The sequence below is a fragment of the Ovis aries genome, chromosome 9 (assembly GCF_016772045.2).
Source record: "Ovis aries strain OAR_USU_Benz2616 breed Rambouillet chromosome 9, ARS-UI_Ramb_v3.0, whole genome shotgun sequence".
In the NCBI taxonomy this organism is placed as follows: Eukaryota; Metazoa; Chordata; class Mammalia; order Artiodactyla; family Bovidae; genus Ovis; species Ovis aries.
This window is the reverse complement of record NC_056062.1, coordinates 90,459,352-90,481,015: the sequence shown is the minus strand read 5'-3', so window position 1 is coordinate 90,481,015 and position 21,664 is coordinate 90,459,352. Positions and strand designations below refer to the sequence as shown.

The 21,664-nt window shown below is 41.4% G+C and overlaps 1 protein-coding gene across 1 annotated transcript; it reads left to right on the top strand.

Annotated features, from left to right (window-relative positions):
- The first annotated feature begins 1,801 nt into the window (after positions 1–1,801).
- On the top strand, positions 1,802–19,777 carry LOC101114368 (solute carrier family 7 member 13-like). Its single transcript, XM_004012028.6, has 4 exons — positions 1,802–2,591; positions 11,089–11,220; positions 14,227–14,588; positions 18,544–19,777. The coding sequence occupies exons 1-4, from the start codon at positions 1,925–1,927 to the stop codon at positions 18,808–18,810; spliced, it is 1,428 nt and encodes a 475-aa protein (XP_004012077.2). The 5' UTR covers positions 1,802–1,924; the 3' UTR covers positions 18,811–19,777.
- Positions 19,778–21,664: the final 1,887 nt, after the last annotated feature.

The following is a 21,664-nucleotide window of genomic DNA, read 5'->3' as shown; positions in this document are numbered from 1 at the left end:
GCACTTAATAAGACAGAGCCCCTCTCTGCCATTCAAATTTTATCTCAGTGCGGTTTTTGACAAAATGTGTCTGGCAAAGAAACTCACAAATAGTAGGTATCTGACCAGTGTGTAGTCTATCATCTGTTTGAAAGTTGATTCAGATGTTCTAGAATATAGGCCTTTGAGTTTAAAATTTGACATTTTCTAATAATAACTAGGGAGTCTGGTTTGTAGGATGCAAGTCAAAGGAAAACCTCACAAATGACAGCTTCTGCAGACGCAACTTACAGGTACAAGGCTGGAAGACTGCAGGCGGTCACACGGACTCAGGAGAGCCAGCAAGGCATGTCTGGCTGTGAGGAGGACAAGAGGGCTGGAAGCACCGGGGGCTCCGTTCCAGGAGACGCCTGATGGCCTGCCACCTCGCATTTCCGCGGGAAGGCTGGGAAAGAGCAGAGACGCGACTGTGTAGAAGACTCTGAGCTTAGCAGCGAAGGTGTCAGTCCAGCAGGCATGAGCAAATGCAGAGCAGTCCTGACTGCTGCTGCTGCTGCTGCTGCTGCTGCTGAGTCGCTTCAGTCGTGTCCGACTCTGTGTGACCCCGCAGACGGCAGCCCACCAGGCTCTGCCGACCCTGGGATTCTCCAGGCAAGAACACTGGAGTGGGTTGCCACTTCCTTCTCCAACGCACGAAAGTGAAAAGTGGAAGTGAAGTCGCTCAGTTTTGTCCAACTCTTCGCGACCCCATGGACTGCAGCCTACCAGGCTCCTTCATCCATGGGATTTTCCAGGCAAGAGTACTGGAGTGGGGTGCATTGCCTTCTCCGATGATTATCATAGATAAACTCAAACATGTATTAAAGAAGGAACTATGCTCCTGTCAGAAGAAAGAATGTTCCTGCCACACTGAATTTAATAGTGAAAAGAAGTTTATCAAAAGGCAGATAGATACATTCTATAGATACAGAAGTAAATGTAATATTTGTAATGACACTTGAAATTACATTTGTAATTCCATTCTATTTACATAAACATAGAAGGCAAATGTAATATCTATAATTACATTTGCAATTATATTCTATTTACATAAATGTAAATAGAAAACTGTAAAGTCATCTTCATTTTTCCAGTTGCAAGGCCCAGATGGCTTGGTGAATCTTATTCTTGTCAATCTCTCACACCCCCACATCTAATTCAAAAATATATCAAGAGTCCAATCACTTCAAACCTCTAGTGCCAACATTCTTGTCCCTAAGCTTAAATACTTGCTAGTTCTATATACTTGGAGTGGTCATCCTCAGTTCCTTTTCTAATGCGAAGCTCTAATTCCAAAACTACAGGTTATACAATAGATAATCCAGACAGCCAGTTATTACATGCTTAGGACCATCCTTGCATCAGCAATCAGTGACAGAAGCCTCATTTATCTCCAGTTGCAGTAAGTTCAATTCAGGGCAAAACTTCCCTCAAGGATGCCTATGGTAGAGATGTAATTCATATACCATATGACTCACCCATTTAGAGTGTACAGTTGTATGGTTTATTTTTAAATTACGACTCTTAAAACTTGTGGCAAAATGCAGAGAACACAACATGTGCCACTTGACCACTCTGAAGTGTGCGGGCAGTTCAGCGGCAGTAATCACACTCAGAGTATTGTGCAACCGTCAACAGGCATAACTGAATTTTTAAATAATTAACGTGTGGAACATTTTAACTTGGGCCTTCAGAGAGATCACAAGATTTTAGAACTCTTCACAAGTTAATCATTTTTAAAACCAAGTTAAGTGCAGTAATAAAATGCTTATGTAAGGACCATGGCTAAATCACGAAAACATGGTGCAGAAGCATCGTGAGAGGAATGTATAAGAGTTAGCAATCCACATGAGATTTCAAAATTATTTCCCAGGATTAAGAGAACAAACAGGGAAAAGGCAAAAGCATGCAGCTCCTAAGGGCAATAGGATTCTTCCGAGGAAACATTTTAATCTTAAGCGCCACAATAGGGGCAGGAATCTTTGTGTCTCCAAAAGGGGTATTAAAATATTCCTCACTGAATGTGGCTGTCTCCCTGAGTATCTGGGCGGCTTGTGCGGTGCTGACTTTGGTCTCCGCTCTCAGCCACGCAGAGCTGGGGACGACCTTCCCTATAAGTGGGGCACAGTATTATTTCCTCAAAAGATCTCTTGGAGCCTCCGTTGCTTTCCTCAATCTTTGGATCAAACTATTTACTCATCCCTTAAGGCTAGCTACTGAAAGCTTGTTATTATCTACCTATACAATTCAGCCTTTCTACACCGGGTGCCCAGCTCCAGAGCTACCAAAAAGGTGTCTAGCATTGGCTGTTTTGTGGTCTTTGGGACTTCTAAATGCTCGAGGGGTGCAAACTGTGGCTTGGCTTCAAACCGTCAGTACTTTGGCGAAGATGACTGTCCTCTGCTTCATTTGCCTCACTGGGATCGTGCTGTTAGGGATGGGGGAAAAGGAAAATGTGGCCAGGTTCGAGAACGCTTTGGACGCTGAGCTTCCTGACGTCTCACAGATTGCAGAAGCCTTCCTACAAGGATTATTTGCGTATTCTGGCACGTCGATCCTGAACAGCATGGCAGGTAAGTCTTTTTTTGACATACTTCTTCTGTAGGCATAAAGTTTTGCCTGCAACCCTCTGGAGAAAGACAACATCCAATTTGTTTCTTTGGGAGAAAGTGAATCGACTCTGCTCTGCTCTACATGCAAGCAGCAGAGTTTAATCATCATTAAGCCTTGGTAGATAATTATCTACATAAAATACTGAGGATTTAGTGCTTTTCTGGTCATCCCGTTTAAACAAACTTGGGAAAAGTTTGCTGGAGAAAAGATCACTCTCAGATTTTACTGTAATTTAGTCTAGTAACTTTTTAAGACATTGTGAGTTAAATATCAATTATATTAGAAATATGTTAATATAATGTTAATTTTTAAAAAATGAAACCATCAGATTTTACACATCCCCTACTGCACTGGTAAAATGCTGCATCCTAATTTTGACTCCACAGTATGTCTTAGGGAACTTTCTGTAGCAGCTCTTAGTCACCTAACACATTCTTTCAACTGCTGCCTAGTATTCCTTAGAATGGCTTTGCTGCACTTTCACAATAGTGGACACTTGAAACGTTTCCCTTCTTCACAATTACGAGGACTAGTGTAATATCAGTGTTTCCCTGTTAATATGCGCTGCTGTTTCTGCAGGGCAGCACTGTTGCCCCTGACGTCATGGCACCAAATGATTTTGGTAACGCTTGCACAGCTCTCTAGAGTAAAGAAAAGAACTAAACAGAAAATAAGTCTTTATATTACTTTTTGGTTATAAAATTATAGGACTATAAAATATTAAGGATATATTAAATACAAAGTTGTATAAAATTCCAAACAAAATCTTCATACGAATTTTTTAAAAAAGATCAATCTTCAAATTACTGAAACTTTTATGTTATTTTTTATGTTTTTTATGTTGGTCAATGAGATGCTTTGTTCACTCATGTAGATTACTAAAATTTAATCGTTGATATAATTCTTTAGTAATTTAACAGTTTCTTTTTTAATTGGCAGATGCAATGTTGAAATTTCTCACTATAAAATTAATAGATTGTTAAATATCAAGGCCTTTCAAATAATGGTGAGACCTGAATTTATCTAGCACAAATTAATTATGACATAATCACCTTGCTGCTAGCTTGGCCATTAAAAGGCACCTGAGTGCGGAGTGGAAATCCTGGATATACAGGACGCAGAGTCTCACAGGTCACTGCTTGTGCATCTGCCTCCTCCAGAGGTCACCTGGTCAGTTGGGGGGGTCGGTTCTGCAAAATGAAATACCCAGATGTTGGAGTACCCCTTCTAAAGAAAAGCATCACACGGAGGCAAGCGGAGGTGTTCCTGATAGTGATCCTTACCTAAAGACACGACACAGTGCAGCTTGAGACTCAGTTCTGTTTGGAACACTCATCTCATTCTCCTCCTGCTCCCAGTCTGATTTGTCATCAAACAAGTGAAACCTTGAATTAAGGACAAGAATCTCATAACTGGAGCTGGTCGGAGAAATGTGAGCAACCTCAGGTGAATATGGCTGTGTCTGAAAGACCCAGTGAAACTTCCAGATCTGCAGAGCAGTAGGGTGTGCTCAGTCACTCAGCCAGGCCTGACTCTCAGAGCAGAAGGTCGAGCGCCAGGAGTGCAGTAATGGGGTCAGAACTTGGGGCTAACTGCACGGGGCTGGCTATCAGAACAAGCACTGCATTAACTTGCCAGATTTAGAGATCTGGCTTCTTCTGGGTCAAAATCGGGTGATCCTGGCTAGAAAGAACTAGCTCCCTCGGGTTTGGTTCTCAGGGTTTCTGAGCTGTCGTATTCCTGACCAAGTATAAACAGAAGAGACAGCTTGCATCTAGATTCTTGTGCCAGGGCCTCCTGAAGGAATAACACTGAATCCCAAGCACCACTAGACATCCTTATATTTAATTCTGAAATGAGGAATTTTATTAGGTTTCCCTGTGGCTCAGCTTGGGGAAGGAAATGGCAACACACTCCAGTACTCTTGCTAGAGAATCCCCTGGGCAGAGGAGTCTGGTGGGCTGCTGTCCATGGGATCGCACAGTCGGACACGACTGAAGCGACTTAGCAGTAGCAGCAGTGGCTCAGCTGGTAAAGAATCTGCCTGCAATGCAGGAGACCTGGGTTCAATCCTTGGAATCAGAAAGTCGCTTGGAGTAGGGAAAGGCTACCCACTCCAGTATTCTGGCCTGGAGAATTCCATGGAGTCTATAGTCCATGGGGTTGTGGAGTCGGACAGGACTGAGTGACTTTCACTTTTATTAGGTCTCAAAGTCATCAGTGCAGCCATCTTAGTAGCAGGTCTGACAATATTCAAAGAAGTCTCTAGTGATATTGAGAATTGTTGGACCTGAGTTCTAGCCACGCAACTACAAAAGGACAAAAGGTCTCTGCTTCTGTAACATGACTTGTGTGACTTTTGCAAGGAACAATCCTTGCAAGGAACCATGATATGCTGTTTAGAAAATCAGGATTACATAAAACACATTAATATTGGGAGCAATTTAAGAGAGCCTCAGATTTCATAATGTGCCCAGCATTGCCATTGTTAGTGAACGGAATTTAGGAGGAGAAATAGATAGCTGCAGTTTTGGTTGACCCTTAGGGAAAGCTGCAGTAATAATGACCCCACTAGCTTAGATTTGCATCCACTCCTCTCCCAAAGCCCTGAAAGCGGACTTGAAAAGTCTAGTTCCCCAGTGCTGCACACAAGGTTGCCCAAAACAAATTCACTTTTGGCCAGAGCAACACCCTGATTGGCTGCCTATTAGAGGAACTTTTCAGGGACAGAATACACGTACATACTTGGAAACCCTCCTCCTGACATTGAGCATGTTGCAATATACAGTAATCCTCCCTTATCCATGGCGGATTCATTCTAAGACCCCCAGTGGCTGCCTGAAACCATGGATAATACTGAATCCTATATATACTATGCTTTTTCCTATCCCAACAACACATATACAGCGCGAACCCTGGAAAAAGGGGTGATTCTCATACTGGGAAGGACAAGCAGGATGACATGCGATTTCACCACAATACTCAGAATGGCATGTGATTTAAAATTTCTGAATTGTTTATTTCTGGAATGTTCCATTTAATACTTTCAGATCATGGTTAACTGCACGTAAATGAAACCATGGATCATGAAACTGTGGCTGTGGGGGGTGGGGTGCTGTATGTCAGTTTCAGGGGGAACAGAGGACTTCCTGAGGACTGGTGAGCCTGAAGCACCCATTGTCTTGCTAAGATGGAAATCTATGACAGACTTCATTCACCCTCAAGATTCCATGTTGGTCCTCCAGAAACTGAAGTTGTACACACGTGGAAGGAAAAAAAAAGGCTCATTAGGCCTAATCTCCCTTCCGTTTATGGAAGACCAAGCAGGAAGTCTAAGCAGGCAGATCACTTCTCCATGGTTGGAAATCAAAGGTCCTGGTCTCAGCTCACACTGAAGACAGGAGTAAGGGAGGAAACACAACCTGACGAGTCTACTACTTCCCTGGACATACTTAAAATTTGATAAGACTCCCAGGTCCTAAGGATCCGAGCAAAGCTGGGATCTGTTTGGGAGGACAAGGGATTTTCCACATTAAAAACAGCCAGGGTGAACCAAGAGACAGTATTCGCAAAGGACTCTTTATAAAGGATGCTGTTTATCTGAACTGTGGTGGGAAAAGGTAGGATGAAGAAGAAAAAACTGTTACATTGGCACAGGTTAAATTTTTCTTATCTTTTACTCTTCCATTCTTAAAGAAAAAAAGAATTCCATGTTAGATGTTAATGTGAGTTTTAGAACTTCCCAAAGTTAGAGTTAAAATTATTAGTCAATTTTCTTACAGGGTAAATTCAAAGATCATAAGTTTTCACAAACCATTAACTTATAAATAATCATATACACATATAAAACTAAATATTTTACATAAAATTCACTTTTTCTTGTTCTTTATTAAGTTCAGTTCAGTTCAGTCCAGTCGCTCAGTCATGTCCAACTCTTTGTGACCCCATGAATTGCAGCACGCCAGGCCTCCCTGTCCATCACCATCTCCCAGAGGTCACTCAGACTCACGTCCATTGAGGTCACTCAGACTCACGTCCATTGAGTCCGTGATGCCATCCAGTCATCTCATCCTCTGTCCTCCCCTTCTCCTCCTGCCCCCAATCCCTCCCAGCAACAGAGTCTTTTCCAATGAGTCAACTCTTCTTCGCATGAGGTGGCCAACGTACTGGAGCTTCAGCTTTAGCATCATTCCTTCCAAAGAACACCCAGGACTGATCTCTTTTAGGATGGACTGGTTGGATCTCCTTGCAGTCCAAGGGACTCTCAAGAGTCTTCTCCAACACCACAGTTCAAAAGCATCAACTCTCCTGCACTCAGCCTTCTTCACAGTCCAACTCTCACATCCATACATGACTGACTAGACAGACCTTAGTCGGCAAAGTAACGTCTCTGCTTTTGAATATACTATCTAGGTTGGTCATCACTTTTCTTCCAAGGAGTAAGCATCTTTTAATTTCATGGCTGCACTCACCATCTGCAGTGATTTTGGAGCCCCAAAGAATAAAGTCTGACACTGTTTCCCCATCTATTTCCCATGAAGTGATAGGACCGGATGCCATGATCTTCGTTTTTTGAATGTTGAGCTTTAAGCCAACTTTTTCACTCTCCTCTTTTACTTTCATCAAGAGGCTTTTTAGCTCCTCTTCATTTTCTGCCATAAGGGTGGTGTCATCTGCATATCTGAGGTTATTGATATTTCTCCCAGCAATCTTGATTCCAGCTTGTGTTTCTTCCAGTCCAGCGTTTCTCATGATGTACTCTGCATATAAGTTAAATAAGCAGGGTTACAATATACAGCCTTGACGTACTCCTTTTCCTATTTGGAACCAGTCTGTTGTTCCATGTCCAGTTCTAACTGTTGCTTCCTGGCCTGCATACAGATTTCTCAAGAGGCAGGTTAGGTGGTCTGGTATTCCCATCTCTTTCAGAATTTTCCACAGTTTCTTGTGATCCACACAGTCAAAGGCTTTGGCATAGTCAATAAAGCAGAAATAGATGTTTTCTGGAACTCTCTTGCTTTTTCCATGATCCAGCGTTGACTAATATATTGAACATATTTAATTTCACTAAAGAATATAACCCCATTCTTTTAAACTCTTTCAACTGTGTGTTAAAATGTATCTAATTTTTAAGCATTTTAAATGTCCGACTTGAAAAATCTTTCTAATCTCATATCCTGTAATGCTAAAACATTGCCTCATATAAGATGAATTTTATTTCCTTAAACACTTAAATATGGTTTATAAACTTAATGTCTCCTATACTTGCAACTTTAAATCGCACATCTGAAAATTCATTTACATTTCAAATCTAAGTAACAAGGCTGTTCTTTCAGATGATCTCACATGTCAGATTCTTATAAAAATTAGACACTGGCACAATTCATATAATTTAGCAGAAAATAAATGGTGTCAGGGACTGATCATTGTTGTACTTAATTTGAAACATTCCCATCTTATATTGGGTTAATACATTTCAAATCTAAGTAACAAGGCTGTTCTTTCAGATGATCTCACATGTCAGATTCTTATAAAAATTAGACACTGGCACAATTCGTATAATTTAGCAGAAAATAAATGGTGTCAGGGACTGATCATTGTTGTACTTAATTTGAAACATTCCCATCTTATATTGGGTTAATGCGAAGCAAAGCCTGAGATGGGGATCCTTGTGGCAGCAGTTTGTTGAGGACCTGACTCCCAGAGACAGCCATAAGGCGTGAAGGAAGCAGGAAAGGAAGGGAGAGTTGCTGAGCAGACGTGGTTTCAGCTGAAGTCTAGCCTCAGTCAGATCCTACAGAGCCACACTGCCCAGCCTGGTGGTCACCAGCCTTATGGAGCCAGTGAGTGTCTGAAATGCAGTCAAACCAAGGTGCTCCACAGATGTAAAATACACACCAGAAATCAAAATCTTGAATGAACAAAACATTGTCCATTGTCCAGAGCTCATTAGTTTTTTACAAATGTTACATACTGCAATGATGAAATTTTGGATGTTTGGGGATAAATATATATTATTAATTCCATTTCACCTGTCTTTCTCTTATGCATCCACTAGAAATTTTAAAATACAATTTTGATTAGACAGTACTGCTAGAGTAGGAAAAATACAAAACGTTCCTAAGCAGTGGCCTTAGGGATGGACTTTTGTACCTTTTATCAGTTAATCAACTACTGGGGGCTGCCTCTGAGGGGAGAAAGTAAACTTGTAGGCTTTTCTAAGCAAGCCAGCTTACCCATCCCTGCAGAGCCACCCAAGGCCAAGGACAAATCTCAGGAGAAGGGGTCAGCTGTGGGGAGCCAGCAGCCATTGCTCCCTGAAGCTGGAGGAGGGGAGACCACCCTGCCGTGTTATAGAGTCGTTGCTTACGCCGGGGCTCAGGGTCACATTCCAGCGACTGAAGCTGCTGGGTGTATGCCGGCGCACACAGTCACACTGCCCAGACTCCAAACAGAACATGGGATCTAAGCACTTCAGGACACATATGCACGGACTGGTCCCGTCACCCCATTGCTATGGTAATAGGGGACCCCGAGAGCTCACAAGTCACCTAACATTGATTTCATATCACCATCTCCTAATTTCTTCCCAGTTGGAATTTGGGTGGACAGACTCTTCTACATGGCTCACAACAAATTTCCTTCACCACTTGACTAGATTCAAGCAATCTCTTTATTGCCTAGTGGGCTCTGAATTGTTTTCCTCTTATAATTTCATTCATATTCCATAAGATGAATTCCATTCACACTTAAGCCTAGGTAAAGAAAAGCTTGCTTGGGAGAGTAAGGAACTTCCTCAGAGGTCCGTTTGCTTGAGGGAAAGAGATGACGAGAGAACCACTACTTCTGAGAAAAGGGGGAAAAATGACATATCTCAGGTGGGATGAAGAGACAGGCTACGTACTAAACAGTCTTTAACAACTGTACATTTTTTATTTGCACAGATCTGTGAACTGGCAATCTTTGTTGCCAACTGCAAAGCCTGTTTCCCAAGATCCAACAACTAGTGAGGGTTAGGGACAGGTTCAAGCCCCGAGCCCTCTAGCTCCAGAGCCTATGTTCTTAACTACTTTCCTGAACTTCCTTTTTAAGCAAAACAGTATGATGTCTAGGAATTTTGAGACAATATGCCAATTTCCAGAATTCACTGTTGATGCGGTGTCTCCTCCCCTGAGATAAAAAGTGAAGGTGAAGTGGCTCAGTGACTCTTTGAGACCCCGTGGACTGTAGCCACCAGGCTCCCCTGTCCATGGGATTTTCCAGGCAATAGTCCTGGAGTGGATTGCCATTTCCTTCTCCAGGGGATCTTCCCAACCCAGGGATCGAATCTGGGTCTCCCGCATTGTAGACAGACACTTTACCATCTGAGCCACCAGATAAGTCCCCTGAGATAAGGCCCCTGCAACTGACAAAAACTGACATTGTTGGGTGATTTGAGCTCATCCCTGCTATTGGTTTGAAAACATTATTATGTATCAGAGCTCAAAGATTTTCCCAACTGAGGACTTCTATCCAAGAAGTTGGGAGTAAGTGTCAAAATGGACTCTGCACCTTCTGTCCAAGAAACCCATCACCCCAAGGTCCAAGAGATCTAGCTACACCCAGGCTGGAGGGTGCAGTGGTTATTGTCTGGTGTCAGACTAAACGGCTTCAAATCCTTCCCTCACCACTTAGTTGCTGTGTGACCTTGGGCGAGTCTCTTAACGTCTCTGAGACCCTGCAGTTTCCTCTGTGTTTGAAATGCAGACACTGCCCAATATGTCCTTAGCACCATGGCAGGTATTCAGTACCACACTGTGGAAGCCTCTGTGACAGGCAGAGATGTAAAAGTGCTCACAAAAAGTTGCTGGGGCAAGTTGGGGAGGGGAGTTGTTTTCCTTCTTCACCTACTGTTCCCTTTGCATAGAAGGCTCCCTACTGGGATCTTCAAGTATCTCCCTCCCTCCCTTCCCTTAGGTCTCCCCTCAAATGTCATTTCTGGCATCTCATTTAATGCAAACTTTCTCCCCTACTCTGCTCTCACCTCTGTTTCATTTCTTTCTCTCTTTTACTGAGGCATAGTTGATTTACAATGTTGTAGAAGTTTCAGGTGTACAACAGAATGATTCACGGGTTTTAAAGGTTATACTCTATAGCTATAAAATATTGGCTACATTCCATGTGCTGTACAATATATCCTTAGAGCTTATCATTTTGTACACAGTAGCTTGTACTATACAGTCTTTTCCATCACTATAAACCCATAATCATGAAATGACTGGGATAATTGGATTTTTAGTAAAAGATGGTGAGAAATCCAAGCTCTCAGGCAAAACTTGCATAGGACCAACATAGAAACAGTCAAGCAGATGAGGAAACAACAGATATATGAGTAATACTTTTTCATACATTTTATCACAAAGTCTTCAAAAGTCTCATAACATGTCCTTTTCTGATGAGTTTATTTGTGTTTTTTAGGAGAGATAAAAAATCCTGGTGAGAACATTCCCAAATCTCTGATGACTGGCATTCCTATGGTGGCTGTGGTTTATTTACTGGCTAACGTATCCTACCTGGCAGTTTTGACTCCCAAGGAAATCGTCTCTGCAGGTATGAATGTATCTAGACAAAGAGGAAATAGTCACTACTGTCTTTTCTGAATAAATAAGGACTCCTATATACTACTGATTTGTTCAATACACCCGTAAGAATACAAATGTAATGGGTTCCTGCTTTGGTTTTTATAAGGAAAGGAAAAATGATCATCTAAAAATCTATAAAAGATGAGTACATGCTAAAAGACCAAAATCAAAGGGTAGAAGATTGTGAAACAGAAAGAACTGGAAAGAGAAAGAGGAGAAGGAGAGAAAGAGAAGGAGGGACACAGAAAAAGAGAAGGAAAAAGAGAAGGAGGGACACAGAGGAGAGAGAGGAAAGAGAAACAGGAGCCAGCAAGGCGAGAGGGCGAAGAAGCAACACTGTTAGGAGACGCTCCACCCTTTAGGGCGCACCCAGATAACCACTCTCAGAACAGTCATTTGGAACAGGCAGTATCGTCTTTTTTTCAGATGAGGAAACTGCAGTGCCTGGGAGTTAAGTAATGAACAAGCTTAATAAGATGCAAAAGTAGGTTCCAGTCATGCTTTTCTCATGATAAAAGATTGCTTCTTGTCCAGGTTATTGCTAGCAATGGGTTGTAAATCTGCACAGCAGTTTACAAGATCTGACCTTCAAAAAATATATTCTTCCCAATTCTACCAAGTATGGTGCTCAAAGCCGCCCAGCTCATAATTGGAAAAGACAAACTCAAATCCATGTTAACTCCAAAACCTATGTTCTCAATCACCATACTAAAGTATGTCAGTATAAGCAAATGAAATCAAAACAAAGCAAGCAATCGTATGAATACATATTAATATGCATCAGGTGATAAATTTTATTAATGCATATTATTTTATAACATACACTCATAGACATGACTAAATGGAAATATAATAAAAAGATAATAGTAAATGGTGCCATCTGAATGGTAAGATTATAAGAAATTTTTATTTCTTTTTTTATACTGTTCATATTTTCCACAATTAGCATCTTATACTTATGATCAGAAAAAAATCATTTTTATAATACTAGGTACTTATTTCCACAGAATTAACTGATGATTTTTAATGACAACATTGGGTCTTTTCCCAAAAAAATGTTAAATTATGTTCATTTTACTTTAAAAAGGCAGAGTAGTGTTTGAAATATATTGGAAAAATTCCCCCAAATTTTAATTTTTAAAAAATAGTTATTCCTGAAAGAAGTTTGGTCATCTAGAAAATTCACTTACTGAGAGTGACTAGTTCTTCAAATATTCTGGATAAAGGCCAAATAATACATCAAAAAAAATGCAGGCTACAAAAATGCTGTACATGCAGACAGGCACAGGGGCTTATGACCACGTGTGCTGTGTGTGGTCATGGAGGGGCTGATGATGTCACTCCAGTGACCTGAATCCCCCGCCCTGGGTGTGCCCTCGAGGCAGAGGTCACAAAGGATCAGTCTGCTGTCATCTGCACTCAAAGCCTTCTCCAAAGCCAGACACGTTGAAATTCATTAAAAAAAAAAAAAAAAAGCTCTACATGGCTCAAAAGCACCAAAAGATGTATTTCTGCATCTTCTCTGAGACTAGTCTAAAAATGGTGTGTTGATTCGAAAAGAAAAAGAGAAATACAAATTTTTAAAAGTAAACAAAAACGTGCTCCTTGCCACAGTTTGGTCTCACAGAAATACAGTAACACTCTGAAGAAGAGTTCTTTTAACTATTAAACTGAAGGGGAGAGTTATACTTTGCCTTTCACCCCACTTCCAAGCCAGGCTGCCAGTTCCGTGGAGACCCACCTCCCTCACATCTCTTCGGGTGTTCTTTCCTCTTCTTTCCCACCCCCAGTGCCCGGGCCCCTATTTTCCTCACTTCATTCGCAGCAACAACCTCCAAGTTTACACTCTCACCTCTAACTTTCTTCTTCTATCCAGCCTCCACTCAATCTCAAGAAATAATTCTCTGAGGGGCTTCCCTTGTGGCTCAGACAGTGAAGAACCTGCCTGTAGCGCAGAAGACCTGGGTTCAGTCCTGGGTTGGGAAGATCCCCGGAGAAGGGAATGGCTACCCATTCTGGTACTCTTGCCTGGAGAATCCCATGGAGAGAGGAGCCTGGAGGGCTACAGTCCATGGGGTCGCAAAGAGTGGGGCTCTATAAAACACAGATATGATCCTGTCACCTCCCTGCTGAAGTGTTCCGCCATCTGTTTTCTTACGTCTCCTCCTAAGCGCACTCTCACCCCATCATCACCTTCCTTCACACCAAGTGTCAGCTCCTAAGCTGACCATGGCAGATTCTCCCAGGTCTAACTGAAGCCTAACTTTCCATCCTCATCTCCTGCCTCTGTGCACACATACACCCTCGCCACACAACAGCCTTTCCAAACAGCTTATGTTTCCAGAACAGATACTCTCTGCCTCCCCCACAGTGTCATCGCACCCCCCTCAGCCTGACTGAGATGCCTACCTCCTGCCTGATGTCCCACTGATTAGATTGATTCTAAGTTCAACACACTTGGGCTTCCCTGGTAGCTCAGATGGTAAAGAATCTGCCTGCAGTGCAGGAGACCTGGGTTCGATCCCTGGGTTGGGAAGATCCCTTAGAGAAGGGAATGGCTACCCACTCCAGGATTCTTGCCTAGAGAATCTCACGGACAGAGGAGCCTGGCCAGCTACCATCCACTGGGTCACAGAGTCAGACACAACTGAGTGACTAACACTCACTTTACTTTCACTTCAATACACTTTGAGCCCTAAAAAGTACTGAAAAGTGCCTCCCAAATCTTATGCACAAGCTAGTCTTAGAAAGTTTGAAATGAAGGGCACATTACCCCTTCCAGTGCATTCCACTGGCCAAAACAGACCACAAGGTCAAACTGTATTCAAGAATAAGTAAAAAGACTCCCTTTCTTAGAATAAGCTACAAGATTTATTGCAAAGGGTATGGATGCAGGAGGAAGTGGAGAATTATTGCTATAATTTCAATCAAAGTCAAAATTGACCATTTTGAAAATTTTCTAAAATTTTTGTAGATGCCGTTGCTCTCACCTGGACGGACAAAATAATGCCTTCTATGCAATGGGCCATTTCTTTTGGAATTTCAACTTCAGTATTTAGCTCCATGTGCTGCACAGTGCTTTCAGCGTCAAGGATGATCTACACAGCAAGCCGAGAAGGACAGCTGCCGTTGATCTTCTCGATGCTCAATAGCCACTCCTGTCCAACCACGGCTGTTACCCAGATAATCATCTTAACTTCCATTGTTATTATAACCTCAGACTTAATCAATTTAATAAGATATTCAGGGCTAGCATTATGGTTTTTGAGAGGGCTACATATGATAGGTTTACTTAAACTAAGGTACCAGGAACCCAACCTACCTAGACCTTACAAGGTAAATCAAGTCTAAAAACTTAATATTAAACTTCTATTCTCTTTTTAAGAATATAATTTTTATTCTATATTGTTAGTGTTACTCACTCAGTCGTGTCCAACTTTTTGCAACCACATGAACTGCAGCCTGCCAGGCTCCTCTGTCCGTGGGATTTCCCACACAAGAATATTGGAGTGGGTTGCCATCTCCTTCTCCAGGGGATCTTCCCAACCCAGGAATCGAACCCAGGTCTCCAGCAGTGCAAGTGGATTCCTTACCATCTGAGGGACCAGGGAAGCCTTTTTTATACTATATGGGATGCTTCTAACAATCATGAGTCAAACTTTGAGACATCTGAACCAGACCTCCATTTCCCAACTTACTAATGTGTAATTAACTGACTCATTGGAAATAAGACCCTGATGCTGGGAAAGATTGAAGGCAAGAGGAGAAGAGGATAACAGAGGATGAGATGGTTGGATGGCATCACCAACTCAACGGATATGAGTTTGAGTAAGCTCCGGGAGTTGGTGATGGACAGGGAGGCCTGGAGTGCTGCAGTCCATGGGGTCACAAAGAGTCAGACACAACTGAGTGACTGAACTGAACTGAATGTGTAATTGGCCGTATGGGGTGTGTTTGGTTTGATTTTTCTAGAGTATAATGTTGAAACTGATTCTCTATGAGGAAGATAAATGTTATCCTTTGCATCATCTTTCAGGAGTTAGGCAATAACACTTTTGAGGGAAGAATCCTGGCCCTGTTCAAAAGCATCCCTCAGTCCATGACCCAGTGTCAACCCTTGTCGACCCACTACCCATGACATGGCATTCTCTTCTTGAGTATCTCCTTGAACGGTCTTCATTTTATCCAACAAGATGGTAATCTAAGCCTCAGTTTAGTTGATTCTAAAAATTCTGAACCTGAACTTAGCTAACAAAATGGAATCACCATCCTCTAGGTAATGTTGGCAGGGCTACTGTAGGTTCCTAAAGTGTCTTTGTGCTAAAAATAATAAATCACCCCTGCTTCTAGGCAGACACAGCTCCATGCCCAGACACAGAGCTTGGTGAGCACAGCACAAGCTAGATATCAGCTCCCTTTTGCCCCCTCAGAGGGGTATGCCTGTCTGAGTAATGAGCTACCAGCAATCATATGCTTCCCAGGTGGCACAGTGGTAAAGAATCCACCTGCCAATACAGCAGACGTGGATTCGATCCTTGGGTCAGGGAGATCCCCTGGAGTAGAAATGGCTACTCACTCCAGTAATCTTGCCTGGAGAATCCCATGCACAGAGGGGTCTGGCTGGTCGTAAAGAGCTGGACACGACTGAGCGACTGAGCATGCATGCAAGCAACCATATGCAAAAGAAACAAAATCAAACTCTCATTTGAAAAAAAAGACCATTCTGACATTAGTGTAGGAAGTATATTAGAAGGAGGCGTGAGCATGACCTGTTCAGGTCAAACAACTGGCGTAGATTTTCTTAGTTTTCCTCCACTTAACTTCAGGAAAATTGTGGAGCTCAGAGACTAGGTAAAATTACCCTAGTCAGAAGGATCAAGGATGGGATTTAAACCACACATTTAAACCACACATTTGATTTCAGAAACCAAATTTGGTTATATTTACTGAAAAGATAGTCATGAAATCTGTATTCCATAAAAGATCCACTGAGGAAATCTTCTCTGATTTTAGCGTCAGGAATACTTGAGCCTCTTCTAAACAATGGTTTAGCCCATGCCTTTTGGTGGCCTGCTTCCAGAATCTATATGGGGCTACCTGGCATGCATTTTGTGAGCCAAATTCATTCCTTATCCATATTTATTTCCCTCATTTCTCTCTCTTATTTTCACTTATTTTGCCTTGGTATAAAATAAGCCATATCTTGCTATAATGTAAATCCTAAAAGGTACCAAACAGTCTCTGTCATATTTTGTTTGGTTTTGTTTCTTGACTGTGCTGGGTCTTCACTGCAGTGCATGGGCTTTCTCTAGTTGCCATGTGACGGCTTACATCCCCTGGCATGTGGGATCTTAATTCCCTGACCAGTGACCAAACCCACATGCCCTGCACTGAAAAGTGGATTCTTAACCACTGGACTGCCAGAGACGTCCCCAGGTAGTCTTTGTTTTACTCTTTAATTGTGTTATAATTATAATCCAGTGGTCAATATGGTAAAGATACCTCCTGGTCGTAGAGACTATGTGGAAAATAAAATGATAGTCCCTTATTTCATACCACTGACCGTAAAGCCACTTGAGTATGTTTACTGAAATCTGAATTCCCAGACTCACCCCAGGGCTTCTAACTTACTAGATCTTAGTCAGGCCTTAGGAATCTGTGTATTTATCAATTATCTTGGAGATTCTTATGCAGAGAGGTCGACTGATTCTATTTTAAGAAACACTAGTTTAGACAATCTTGACTTTCTTCCCCCCCACAATGGATCCCTCTTGGCCATGCTTCATGTTGAAAAGAGTGAACAATATCTTGGATTTTAGTCATCCATTTATTCAACGATTATGCAGTGACTACCTGCTGTGTTTCAGTTACTTTAAAAATAAAGATGAATCTTTTCATTAAGAATCGTCTTAGTCCCATAGAAGAGTAAGAAGTGATTACAAATTATTTTTATAAGGTTAATTAAGAAATGTCATTTTCTTGAGCACATTCTACTGAAGTACACTGTATGCAATTCTGACAAAGACTTCAGAAGACCAGAAAAAAACTCATTTTGCAAATGGGTCTAAGAGGAACCTTTGTTTTTTTTAAACTCAGATTTTAAATGGTGTGTGTGTGTGTTTAGTCACTCAGTCGTGTCTGACTCTACAGCCTCATGGACTGTAGCCCACCAGCCTCCTCTGTCCGAGGGATGTTTGAGGCAAGAATACTGGAGTGAGTTGCCATTTCCTTCTCCACACAAAACACATATGTCACGAATAGTTGCTTGAAAACCCCTGAACATATTTATCCCTTAGCACCTGCTGACCCACCACGTCCTTCCTTCAGGGGTTGGGGAGGTGTGGGGCCCTGAGGATCTCACTATGCAGGGTTTGGGGTCTCCTTGGGGAGACCACCAAAGAGACTTGGGGAGCCACCTGCTGGCTGTTCTCTGCAAATGGGTCTGAAGATCAGATTAAGTAGGTAGACCAGTTACACTGCTAGATTCTGGCACTGAACTCCGTGGAAAAAAAACCTTCTTTATCTGTTTTAAATATCTCTGGAGAAGGAAATGGCAACCCACGCCAGTATTCTTGCCTGGGAAATGCCATAATGGACAGAGGGGCCCGGCAGGCTATAGCCCCATGAGGTTACAAAGAGTCAAACACAACTTAGCAGCTAAGCACCAATAACAACAATCCATAGCACAGCACATGCCATTTAGAATTTCAGTGACTACTTGTCAAAAGAATGAGCAGTTAAAATACCAGAGGTTACATTTCTAACCAAACTTTTCTGAGTCCAGCATTCCTGCTATTTCTATTACTTGATGCTGCGCTAAGAAAGACTGGCGCATACCCCATTAAAGAAGCATTATAAACAAATATAACAGTTATGACATGACTGGGTTTCCATATTCCCAAAAGTAGAAGTGTTTCAATGACTAATACTAGGATGACACAGCTAATTTTTATCTATGATGATGATGCTTAAATATTTTTCCTATGCTTGAAAATAAAGCACTAATCTTAGTAAATAAATGACAATATCTGATGGCTAAGGCAGGCATTCTTGATAAGTATAAAATGAATAAAATTAAATAGTTTTACTTTTTTCCATTCAGTCTGCCTTTGATTTACATCTTATAATGTGATACTGATACTCTCCCTCTAAATCTATTTGAAAATATATTTGTAGTTTTCTCTCTGGTGTTTGGAAACACTTGCTCCAAAAGAAAGAGATTTTTCTCACGTGTCTACAGAAACTTTTAGACAATGTCATCACTAATCCTAATTTTTTTTTTAACTTTCAGGTGCCTTTGCCATTTATATTTGGATCCATAGCTATATCTTTGTTTCTGATTTTGACGCCATTGATTAAAACTCCTAAAATGGAGCATGTTTATGGGCTTATCTTTATAATCAGTGGACTCTTGTGTTACTGGATTCACGTTCATCTTAATCAACATTCTGTGTATTTTGTCAAAGTCACCTGTTATTTACAATTACTGTTTAATGTTTCACCACCTGAAGACCACATTTCAACAGAAAAACGTGATCTTAAAGAAATCTTCTTGTAAATAAGAAATTTTGTAATGTAAAATTTTTAGTGAATGAATACGTTTTTAAAGGTAAATTCTGTTTTAAACTATGCACTCATAAACACAAAGCCTTCTACCTCCTGCCCAGTTCCCAGCTACACATATCAGATTTACCTCCCACTCAGTCATGTACTCAGATTCTTTACAGTTCAAATTATTTTCCTTGTAATTGAAGCTCTAGCTCCCTAGTGTCCAATATGCTTCTCACTACTTATTTTCCTGGTCGGAAATTTTAAATGAATGCATGCGCACACAAACACACCCGAAGTTAAAAGGGCATACTATGACTCAATCACTTAATTACTGCCTATTTCCGTGTGTAGAAAATATTATAATGCTGTATGCCTGAAATAGTATCATATTGTATACCTGAAACTAATAAACTGTTGTATGTCAATTACATATCAATAAAATAAATAAACAAATAAGCAAGCAAAGTAAAAACAAAACAAAGAATCATTGCCAGAAAGAGAAGTTCGTTGGTGAGCAGTGCTTAGTGTAGAGCAGCCAGTTAACATCTGTTGAATGAATGCAAGGTGTATCTGCAAAACTAACAGAAAATATTATAATCTGAAGTTTATATTAATAAATATTATTGCTTCCTACTCACTGGTCTAAACTCTTCACGGTGGTATCAATTAAAAGAAAATATTTTCATTTTAGGCCTCTGGTGTTTAGCCTTTGTAAAGCAGGAAACGCTAAATTATGGCCCTCAAAAATATGTCCGTGTCAATTAAGTTCATAACTAGTAAGAGAAGTTTGTCAAAATGTTTCCCAAATTCTGTGGGATCCTAAAATCAATGCATTAAGTGGAACTGAAAGGGGAAGAAAAGACCATGGCAACACTGAAGCTTCTCAAGTCCAATAATACTGAATTGACCGTGACTTTATCTTATTCTATTTCTAGTGTAAACAAAAATAAAACATCATTTTTTTTTAAACGTGACATGAAAACTTGTTTAAGAGTTTGAAATTGGGATGAGGGGAGGATTACTGGATATCCGGTAAAGCGCACTTTTCTGAGTTACTTGCACCTTTTATTGTCTTTAAGCTATTTTTAAACATTGTTAAGTTGCAGAATGGGCGTCCCGGATGGCTCAGTGGTAAAGAGTCGGCCTGCCAATGCCTGCAGCCTGTGCTAACACACACAGGCCTTACTGGGGCAACACTGTGCTTTGCAAGACACTTTCCAGAGGCCACAGCAAGTCACCATCCAGGCAGATGGGAAAGTAAGAAAATTCCTGGGAGGAAGAAGAATCTGTCAGGGGGCTTGCCTGTCTAGAAGGTGTTACTCAGCAGCACAGCAGGCAGTCTCTGGGTCAAAGAGCCCCCAGGGGCAGCAGTGATGGGGGGTCTTTATTGTGCTGAGCTTATCTTGAGTCCAGTTCAGTTCAGTTCAGTCGCTCAGTTTTGTCCGACTTTGCAACCCCATGAATTGCAGCACACCAGGCCTCCCTGTCCATCATCAACTCCTGGAGTTCACTCAAACTCACGTCCATCGTCCATCGAGTCGGTGATGCCATCCAGCCATCTCATCCTCTGTCGTCCCCTTCTCCTCCTGCCCCCAATCCCTCCCAGCATCAGAGTCTTTTCCAATGAGTCAACTCTTTGCATGAGGTGGCCAAAGTACTGGAGTTTCAGCTTTAGCATCATTCCTTCCAAAAGAACACCCAGGACTGATCTCCTTTAGAATGGACTGGTTGGATCTCCTTGCAGTCCAAGGGACTCTCAAGAGTCTTCTCCAACACTTGTGACTAACAGATGAGCTCTGCAGTTTCAAGGGGCATGCAAAGCAGGCACGTTCTAAATGGTTAAGCATATCCCTTCTTGGGCTATATGTTAAGCAATCGAATGTTGAAAAGCTTGAGTTTGGTGCCTGCTGGCTTTAGGGCTCATGGGTCTCAGCCTGCTGTGAGGAATCAAACAACCTAGAATCCAATATGCAAGGGTCACCTTTGGCTCTTTCATATAACGTGGGTGAAATGGACAAAACATCAGTACACCTTAATTTCTCTGTGGCTGATCCTGCCACCAAATTAGGGCAGGAATAAATGTTTGAATTAATGAATGATTCACATTGGCTAAGTTAACACATATATATTAGGGGAAGAGTAGTAGCCCTATATAAATTTAATACTAGATTGGTTTGCATATATCCTCAGGGCCAATAAAGATATTCTAATTAATCCTAACTGTAGAGTAATTATCTCTATTATGTGAGAAAATCAGTGGGTATGTCACATATATTATCTCATTCAATACTATGGACATGATCCTACAATATTAAAGTGTTATCCTCATTTCATGGATGATGAAATGTGGATTCTTAAAAAAAAAACACACACACACAAATTGCTGAAAACCATGCTGCAGGTAAATAGCAGACTGGAATTCAAACCTCTGCTGACTTGAATGCAAAGTTTACATTCTTTCCTTTAAACTACAACTTCTTCCCTAGATACTCATCTACAAAGGACTATTTCAGAGTTAAATAATATCATTGCTATACCTCTGGAGCAGACGTCTCCACTCAGAACTTTTGAAACTTCCTTTCTTAATTACCCGTGACTAACTTTTTCAATGGCCTAAGTCATTAAAAAATAATAATAATTAACATGAAAAACATTTTAACTCTGGCCTTCAAAGAGGTCACAATATCCTATAACAATTCCCAAGTCAATCATTTTTTAAACCAACTCAGTCAGTCAGTTCAGTCGCTCAGTGGTGTCCAATTCTTTGCAACCCCATGAACTGCAGCACGCCAGGCCTCCCTGTCCATCACCAACTCCCAAAGTTCACCCAAACCCATGTCCACTGAGTCAGTGATGCCATC